This window comes from Bactrocera latifrons, unplaced genomic scaffold, assembly GCF_001853355.1.
Source record: "Bactrocera latifrons isolate USDA-ARS-PBARC rearing strain unplaced genomic scaffold, ASM185335v1 scaffold_200, whole genome shotgun sequence".
Taxonomy (NCBI): domain Eukaryota; kingdom Metazoa; phylum Arthropoda; class Insecta; order Diptera; family Tephritidae; genus Bactrocera; species Bactrocera latifrons.
Window position 1 is genome coordinate 534,985 of NW_017535520.1, and position 10,229 is coordinate 545,213.

A 10,229-nucleotide genomic window follows, 5' to 3' on the forward strand; every position below is an offset into this window, starting at 1 on the left:
TCATTAGAAGTAATAAAATCCTTACCAGAGTTTGCAGGAAGACCTGAAGCATACGTTAGTTGGCGGAAAGCCGCCCATAACTCAATGTTTTTGTATAACCGTGGTAGCAAAAGATACTTTGCCGCACTAACGATATTAAGAAACAAAATAATACAATATGCAAATGACGTTCTTACAAATCACGGAACGGTCCTCAATTCCGACGCGACCATAAGTCGCTTGGATTTCGCCTATGCCGATAAGCGACCAATCCATATCCTTGAACAGGAGATAAGCATTCTTCGACAAGGAAACTTGTCCATTATTGATTATTATAACGAAGCCTATAAAAAATTTACTTTGATAATTAATAAGACGATAATGTCACATGGTTCAAATAAGGGACTAGTAGATCATCTTAATGACCAACACAGGAAAAATGCCTTGAGAATATTCAGTTCAGGACTTAACGGTTCCTTATCAAACATTTTGTTCTTGTTAGCCCCGTCTGATTTACCAAATGCTTTAGCGAAAGCTCTAGAATTAAATTCAAATAATATGAGAGCAAATTTTGCTTTCCAATTCAGTAGGAGTCAGGCTCAGCCGAACCCAGTAAAATTGCAAGTTCATAATCCTCGAACACCTCCTCCAAATTTCACAAATAACCAGTTCCAGAACAATTTAAGGACGTGGATTCCAGTATCCACAAACAAACTCAACACGAACAAACATACACCAAACGGAATTTTGAAGAACATAAAAGAACACCACAACCTCCATCTAAAATTCAACGCATAAATAATATTCAAGAACAAGCTTTTTTAGGCKGAAGACAGGACTCCCATACATTTATAGGTACTGCAGAGTAACAGGAAGAAAACTAAAAGTCCTAATTGACACAGGAGCCACTTGTTGCTATTGCAAACCAAACACTTTTTTATATAGAGATAAATTAGATATAATTAAAAGAGTAAAAACAATTAATGGATTCACCACTATCGAAGATTATAGTAGTATCTTCAATACGATACAGAGATTTTACGTAATAAGAAAATTTAGAAGCGGATATGCTAATAGGGCTTAATATTTTGAAAAAAGCAGGAGTTATAATAGAGTTAAAGAATGAAATATTAAAATATAATAACAAAATGGAACAAATTTATATTGAAAATAATAATGGAAATTTTAATACTACCTTGGGAAGCTGAAATGCTCCTAAGGCGCCCGCTGATGAATTATGCCAGCAATTATATAATTTAAGTACTATTCTGGGACAAAAAGATCCTAGAAAGCCAGCGGAGGATAATACCGCTTAAAATAATTTAAAAAATTAAAATTTTGAATATTTGAAAACAGAAATAAAGAATGAAATCGAAAAAATTCATTCAAATATAAATACAAATTTACCTTTTAGAACGGRCGTTAAAGCTGAAATACGCACAGTTGTTGAAACTCCCATATGGAGTAAACAATATCCATACCCCTTGTCCGTTAATACTTTTGTGAACGCCCCAAATATGCTTGAATCTACCACAAAATTAATGAATTAACATCCTAAGCCGAAACGAGGACGTCCTTTTTTTTTAACAAGGGGGGTAGTTAATGCAACCCAAACCCACTAAAATAAACCCCTATCCCATTCATCTTTAGTAGACACATATGTGATGTAAGTCGACACCACATTCATCCATAGGATCAAGCCAACCGCCTATCATAACAAATAGAATTAACTTAAACAAAGAATATTAAAATCAACAATAGCCAATTTGCAAAGTCATCATAAAATCTATTGGAATACAATTACAGTAAAAGCTCTTTATACGCGGGGTATATGTTCCATAAATATGCCGCGAATACAGAAACCGTGAATACGGGATGGCAATTTATATGGGATTATAGGGATATGTTCCTATGTGAAAAAAATAACAAATAGGTATATAAAAAAAAGATTTAATTGAAGTTTTTGAACATTTTAATTAATTATCTTAAGGCTTGGGCAATGGTTTGAAGAATTTTGTAATTTTTTCTTGCTTAGCAGTTTTCAAAAGCTCCTTGAATTCAGACTGATACACAGCAGTCGCATTAGCAATTTGTCTCTTAAAAATTATACTTCGTTCCATAGACGGATCAATGTTCATAGAGGAATCGCAGTCAGAGCAGGCCACAGTTTTTTCCAGCATAACTTCCATGTGTGTGGCTTCAGTTCTTCCATAGATTCTGTTATGTATACGATGCATTTTGCTATGTCAAATTTCCTCCAGCATTCCATAACATTCATATCAGGATTACATTCCATATTACCCAATATGATTTTGAAGGTTCTGATTTTTTTCGTCTAATGTAATAGAGCTTAAAGGCCTGGATTATTCCTTGGTCCATAAGTTAAAGCAAAGCCGTCGTGTTGGGAGGTAAAAATGTCACTTTTATATTTGGATGCACAGTTTCAAGTTCGCGAGGATGACCTTGTGCATTGTCCAAAACTAGAAGCACTTTAAAGTCTAAATTCGTTTTTTTTTTAAATAAGTTTCAACTTTAGAAATAAAACAATTCCGGAACCACACAAAATAGCGCTTGTAACCCACGCTTTCTTATTAGCACGAAAAAACTCTGGCAGGTTGTCTTTGTTTTGATTTTTTAAAGCCCGAGGATTAAACGATCTGTAAAGCATCATTGGCTTAATGGCACAATCTCCAGATGCATTAGAACATAGCAGCAGTCTAACTCTATCCTTTAATGCCTTAAATCCAGGAGCAGACTTTTCACTCTTAGAAACGAATGTTTTGTTTGGCATTCTCTTCCAAAACAGTTGCTCAGGTTTGTATCCTCCATCAGCTACTAGTTTTGCAAATTCTTCTGGATATCGTCCGCCTGCAACAATCTCTGCAGATACTGCTTCTCCAACGATTTTGATGTTGTGCAATGATTGTCCAACCTTAAATTTATTGAACCAACCTTCTGATGCTTGAAATCCTCCATCTGTAAAGACGCTTTGCCTTCTCCCGGACCATTGGACCACTCAGGGACACCCTTTTTTGGTTGCGGTGTTCGATCCATAATGACAATGCCACTTCCATTTCTTCTATTGCTGGATCACGAACAATTTTAGCTGACAGTGAAGTTGAAGTTACAAACGACCTTATTTTATCTTCGGATTTTTTTTATCGATCGTACAGTTGATTCGTTGACATTGAATGAGCGTGATATGGTTGCAAATGACTCTCCAAGGCGTAAACGATCAAGCATTTATACTTCCACTTTAAGCGGTAACACAGTTTTTTTCGTGTCGAAACTCGTTTCTCATTTTTTTTAGTTGACATTATGAACTAGGAAGAGTGCCGTAGAGACGTGTTACTCGATCACAATTTTTGTAACTAATTGAAAGACAAAACAAGAAAACACGCAAAGCGGCTTTTAGTATAAACGGAACAACAACATTTAAAAATATCTTTATTTATTGAGGTATAAGGTTGCTTTCATTCAACCGATCGCGGCGAAGGCGGCTTTTGTCAAAGTCCTGTTGTTGTTGTTGTAACGGCATAATTCTGCCGAGTTGACAGTCCTTGGTCGGGTAAAAATCCGGGTCCATCTATTTTACTTTTTTATTAGTCCAATTGACAAGAATTTTGGGTTGGATACCTATCGGAATAATTTTATTATTATGTATGTACTTATCAGATCCGAGAATAACAAAATTTTTAGTCGCGATTATAGAAATTGGGTCTCATTTTTTTAATCCGCGAATAGTGAAAACGCAAATAAAGGAAGCGCGAATAAGGAGCTTTTACTGTACAAGAAGAACTTGATCACGCAACAAGAAATGCCACAGCCATCCTTTTTGCATGATCAGCATTATAATACTMTAAGAACTAAAATTAAGAGATAAATAAGTTAGTTATAATTTATAGCAGAGCATTGTCAGTTATAAGTGAGCCAGTGTTAAGCTAGCATTTAGAGTACGGTATTTACAAAAAAAAAAAATTTAAGATAGTAAAAAATTAATTTGTATATGTAATGTTTCTACCAAAACGTCCGAAACTTGCAAGTAGCGAAAACTTTTCACTTTCTTACATATGCATTTGCGTTGGGTGTCATTATATATACCTATATAGTGTTTGCAATAAGGCTATAGCTATGTGGTCTTTGTCAGTATGTAAATAAATTACTTATTTGTTAGTATGAAAATCTCTCCTAGGTATTTTTGTTTTTGCTAGAATCACCACAGCCGCTCTAGGTTAGTGTGTTGGAGAGTCTGAAATGTTAGTTCTCAATTTTTGTTATATGATCTTTTCCTTACAAATACATTCCATTTACTAAGAAATCTGCCTCATGTGAATAAGGCGCCTTTCCACCCAAACGACGTGTGCGCCGACCGACTGTACGCATTCGGCAGCCAATCAGTATGGCCAGAGCTGCTGTGACAAGTAAACCAAGAGTTAAAGAGAGCATAGCACCACCCGGTCGCTCAGATTGTCCGTCATGATCTAGAAATTCGAAACCAAGATTGTCGTGTATTAATTTATATTGTTCGTGCACTGGGGAGGGGACAATAACAGGTTGTCTTTGTTCTTCAAGAGTTAATTCTATTGGATCCAGCTGACTTTTAACCTTTTCACTTTTCGGAAGGTTGGTCATTTTAAGATATTTTTGCTTCTGAAATTAAAAAGAAGCAATTAAATAAACATCCATAATCATAAACATTTCGGGAAAGCTTAGCATTCTGAGTTCTCATACTGCTGACTTACCTTTTTTGGTGGATATGTTGACATTTCTTCCTCCGCGTATTCATTATTTTGCTCTTTAACTTTTACGTTAGATGCTGCTGTTTGTATAGTATTAGATTCTCCTGATACAGATTTCGAAACAACTAGCGACCCATTCGGTAATGTCACAGGTACCACTGAGTGCTGTTGAGAATCAATTACTTCTGTTTTGTGTTGTAGTGACGACACTACTGCGGGAGTATTTACGTATCTTACAGACTGTTCAGAGGCTTCCTTTGCTGCTACCGGAATTGCTTGTTGTTGCTGATCGACTAAGTTCATATTGTAACTTGGCTGCATTGGTAATGGCAGCGATTGTTGTTGTTGTGGAATAATGGAATGAGTTTGTGGTGTTAGAACCATTTGCTTTGACTGTTGAATTTGCCACTGCACATTTGACGGCATCATAGCTATTATGCAAGGTTTTAACATTTTAATTAATAATTAATTTATCTGTGGTAAAATGTATACATACATACATACAACATAATATAATTATTATTACAACAACAACGACGTTCCCGAAATCATTTAATTTCTCAGTTACTAGCAGATTATATACATATGTACGTATATGTATATAAATAGCATACACTTTCCCATCTGTTCGAATTCGGAACAATCTATAAATTTACAAAATCTTGGCGATTTACAGATGTACTCTTCCTACTTTGTGTAAAAAGTGGATTGGGTTGATTACTTATCTAGAGTATTTGCTTTCCAATAGAATAACCATTATTTAGAAGGAGAGAATATTGATAGAAATTATACATTAAAAACGGATATCTAGTTTTAAACCCTGTTATATCTAATCCCATGACTGTAATAAGTTAAATGTTAAGTAATCAACATATGGTTACGGTTATCCACAAACATCCCTCCTGTCCCTACATTACACGGGAACGCAGTTATTTCTTTGAAATATGGTATGTAATGTTATGTAGATGCTAATACATACCAACTGGCGCGACATATTGTTGTTGTGGGGGAATTTGCTGTTGTTGTTGCTGTTGCGGTACGTACATATCGCCGGTTGTAAAATCTGTTATTTGGGGTACGTAAATACCGTTACGCTGCAAAGTAACAGTGTTATAAGCTGGATTCAAATTGATGTTTGGTTGGTTGTTTGTATCTGTATTAGCATAACCGTTGATCTGCACACTATTGGGACTATTGTTGGCATTTACACCTGTTGTCGGCACTTGTATTCCTCCTTTGTGGCTGAAGATGCGGTTTTTCATATCTGGTCGGCATACAATTAATACATAGATACCAATTTAACTTATCAAATCACTTTTGTATGCTTGTGGTAAAACAGCTACCCATTATAAATAAAGAAAGTTATGAATATAAAATCCTACATAACTGCGTAAGCGGAATCTACGCCAATAAAGAAGATAATCAAATTTCGACTTGAGAAATAATTTGTTCTTAAGATCATTTGCAACCTGTTGCTAGAGAGTATAATAGTTTTATTCACCTAACGGTTGTACGTATCATATAAAACTAAGCGAGGTAGATATAGATTTTTACCGTATATACTATACCTAAATGATCAGGAAGACGAGATAAGTTGAAATCCGGGCGACTGTCCAGGTCCACAAATAGCAATTAATCGCAAACTTATAAAGTGCCATAACCAAGCACTTATTTAAGATATAAAACTCTAGTTAAAAAGGTTGAAAGGGGCACATGTGGGCAAAAAATTTAAAAAGTGAGCATGGCCCCGTTCTCTAATGAGTTTAATGTACATATGTACAATATTCTAAAGCCTTACCGACAGTGTGAAAATGGATGAAATCGGAAGATATTCCCGCTCATTCCTCATATAACGGTCTTGTAAAAACTACTAAAAACGCAATAAATCAATAACTAACAATCGGTCAATATAAGGGATATATGTATGTACAACAGAAATTCAGAACGAAACCTTTTCTGAGAATAGTAGCTCTGTGCATCAAAAATGAGTTGAATCGGGTCAATACTGTGCTGAGGCCCCATATACCTACTATAAAGATTTTCGAACTTAGCCCTTCTTCACTCGTTGTAAATAAATTTGTGCCTTATTTATTTAAAAATCTCGGTTAAGTTTTATTTATTGCGAAGGTTGTATATTCCTATTGAGAAAACTACATTTAGTATCTAAGAATTGTTTCCGCTGCTTCATTACCCTCTGCACAAGATCATATTGCCTTAGGTTCGTGTTGTTACGTATTGATTTGCATTCCCTCAACACTATCTATTATATATACTTATGTACAAATATCACTGTAAATATGTATTTCGGGTTGACTGACTTACTAGCTGACTAACTCAATAGATGAATGAGTGTCTGTGTACTTAACCCTCTAACAGGCAAAACTAAAATCCTGGGCAGAAAAGATTGGCAATTTTTTTCCCGGGTCTATAGGCTCCATAAATCTCAAAAATATTATCAAATGATTTGTTTTCATGTTTTGTGCTCGCAGGTGAGAATAATCTGGAGCCCACCTCAGGGCAGCCTTGCCGGCTTAGATCAAAATATAGAAATAGGTGTGGTTTTAATTAAAACTTCATTTTATTTCAAAAGAAAAGAAAAACAAAAGAAGAATTTCAATAACTAGGGGAATTCGAATAACATAGTTTATTAGTTTTTTTGGTGATAGTAAAAAAAAAAACAGTTTTAGTAGTCCAGCAGCATAAATTGAGTTTACATTTGGAACAAAAACACTGCGTTTCTGGACTTAGGCACAATTTACATTTTCTTTTTCCACCATCTGTAGGAAGCCAAATGGGAAAGTGATCATACTGATCAAAGCGGACATCCCCGACTGGTTGTTCTGCTCTTTTCCCTACATTAAATTTCTTTCCTGCGGGTGTTTCATGGTGTGAAACTTGGCTGACCAGCAGGACGATTGAGTTTGTAAGCGACAAGACAAGCAGCAATTTCTTCACGGAACTCGGGTAACTTTAACAGCTTGTCATCTTGTGCAGATAGATTGTTGCTGCAATTTTCTAAATGCAGACGTCGATACAAAATATATGAATTAGTCGAAGCCACATCCACGAAATGATAAAAAAGGCGCGTTATCGGATTTCGAGTATTTGCGTGGATATGATAACGGTCCATCCATTAAGTCTACTCCCCCCATATGGCTCTTATATTCCCGTATAATTTGGGAGCAATCTACTTTTATATGCTGCTTTTGTTATCTATCGTAGCGTGCAACTTTGGCCGATTACTCGTTTTCATTTTCTCTTTTAAATGGCTGAAACCAACGTAAGTTGATGCCAATCGCACTGTCTTGTTGTCTTTCCACAAAACCGTGTTAATATCGAGACCATTTGCAGCCCCAACGTACTCAATTGAGTATCCTCGTTTCTTCGTTCTTTACATCCTTATCCAAGGGAAGCTTGAAATATACCAACAAAGGTAAGGATGTGTAGAAATTGTCGAAGTAGAGAATGTGATGAGCAAAATCAGGTATTGTTTGTGATAGTTGTACGGCTACATTTGCAGTACTTCCAAGATCCGGCTGACCTGGTAAAATGATGTTATCGCCAGCGTTATAGACTTTCAAGCGATACGCAAATCCAGTGGAGTCACACAAGACGAACAAGGGATCATATCCTGGTTTACCTTTTTCAATCCTCTCGCTTTTATCTCTAAAAGACAGTCATTGATTCTTGAATTGGAGTGAAAGCATTTTTACCCCAATAGCTCTCCAAATTCGGATAAAGGTAAACGGGCATATAAATGAGTACGCCAATGTATTTAAAAATTCCTTCAGCGTCGATCTTAAACTGGCTGTTGACGTTTTCATAATAATCTGCTCGATTTGTTTCATCCACAACCAATATAACTAGTTCTTTTGTAAAAAAGTAGCAGAACATCTCCATCGGTGTGTCAAGCTTTCTGATTCACGATGGTAACCATGAGTTGCCGCGGAAGGCCACTTCATTCACATGCAAACGCATATTTTTGTTTCGCCAAATAATATTTAAAAAATCATTTGCACTTTTCGAGATATTTTCAATACCTATAAAACATATGTTATCGACTGAGGAAATCAAGTGCAAATTTTGAATGAAAAACATATACCTGAACCTGTAAAACCACCAGAAGAGGGAACAACTGAGGGACCAGTAGTTTCCAAGATTGGTAATGGAAATCGCGATCTTTTTTGGTTTTGAAATGTATTGCTGTCAATGACCTTGCTGCGGTAGAAGAAGATGCTTCAGGTATTTCAGTAAACGTTGATGATCCTACAGGTATATCATCAATTGAACTTATATTCAAGGACATATCGGTGATTTGTATAAATTAATCAGTTGCTTCATTCATTTCCCGAATTCACGCAGAAATAGCATGCCCATCTTCCGGAGAGATTTCATCAGACATATAATCACGGTCGTCCAATTCATCGTCACTGTTAAAATCACTATCATCCTCGTCAATTGCAACTGATTCCATTAACTGGAGCAACTCTTCATCACTAAGTTTACTTAAATTAAATTTCCTGCCATTTCTGTGCTACATGTCTTAAAAAAAAATAAAAATATAAAAATACTAGCAATCAAAGAAATATCTAAGAAAAATTTCGTGTAAGCAGGCAAGGCCGCCCTGAGGTGGTCCTCGTGTTCTTAAAACTTGAACTACTTTTTAATTTTTATTAGAAAGTATATTAACTTAAAATAAATGAACTTACTTAATCACAAAAAAAAAAAAAAATCTTCCGTATGAATATTTCGATAAAACACTTTTAATATTAATTTTGAAAATTTTAAAATCAGAGCTGCAATTAATTGACCTATAACTAGGCTTGCTAACTAACTAGGTTATTTCAGGTAATTGTACTCTATACTTTATGAGAACAATAAAGTTCACAAAAATATTTTATTTCGCATGATTTGATTTCTTTGAGATTTTGAAAACTTTAGTCGATGAATTTGTTAAACGAAATTTATAGATTGGTGATTTAGTGCGAATCGATGTTGCCACTCGTCGGCGCCACATCACTTAAGCACTCGTTTTGTACGATTACGGGTCATCTCGACAGGATAGAATATATAGAATACTAGCTGCATTGCGCTAATGCTTCTATCATGATAGCAAATGCCCACGTACAATTCGTTTGACATCTAGTATTCTATAAATTCTATCCTGTCGAGAAGCCCCGTTAGGTACAACTTCTGAACGCTACCTAACCTCAAATGTCAATGATGTCAGCGTGTCAATCATTATCACAATAATTTGTTTTTTTTTTGTGCAAAGCGGCTGAGTGCAATTTTATTAGAATACAATATAAAGTTTTACAGATTTATGCTATAGTACATTATGGATAAGAATACTCCACAAACACCTGCAAAACGCAATTTCGATAGTGAAACGGATAAAATGGATATTGAATATACTCACAGAAAAAATTAAAAAAAAAGATAATACGACAAAACAGAAAAATAAACGATTGCAGAAATATAAAAGTCATTGGGAAATCGAACATGGCGATT

At 35.3% G+C, this 10,229-nt stretch overlaps 1 protein-coding gene and 1 long non-coding RNA gene across 5 annotated transcripts in view; both read right to left on the reverse strand.

Moving 5' to 3' along the window:
* Positions 1-6: 6 nt before the first annotated feature.
* LOC108968085 overlaps positions 7-10,229 on the reverse strand; it is a 30,809-nt gene continuing 20,586 nt past the window's right edge. For 2 of the 3 annotated variants that reach the window (XM_018931854.1, XM_018931853.1), the window contains 4 exons: positions 5,698-5,982; positions 4,722-5,149; positions 4,274-4,629; positions 7-3,350 (listed from right to left, as the gene is read on the reverse strand). In XM_018931854.1, coding sequence (XP_018787399.1) covers positions 3,296-3,350; positions 4,274-4,629; positions 4,722-5,149; positions 5,698-5,982 — 1,124 coding nt within the window. In that variant the 3' untranslated portion in view covers positions 7-3,295. Of the gene's footprint in view, positions 4,229-4,273; positions 4,630-4,721; positions 5,150-5,697; positions 5,983-10,229 lie in introns of all 3 variants that reach the window. The other variant, XM_018931855.1, reaches the window with a different exon arrangement.
* On the reverse strand, positions 7,269-9,442 carry LOC108968086. Of its 2 annotated transcripts, XR_001993306.1 has the most exons (3): positions 9,428-9,442; positions 8,821-9,260; positions 7,269-8,758 (listed from the first exon to the last, which is right to left on the reverse strand). It is a non-coding gene; the product is annotated as an uncharacterized LOC108968086 (long non-coding RNA). The 2 variants fall into 2 exon arrangements; XR_001993305.1 differs by lacking the exon at positions 9,428-9,442 and having other exon boundaries at positions 8,821-9,368.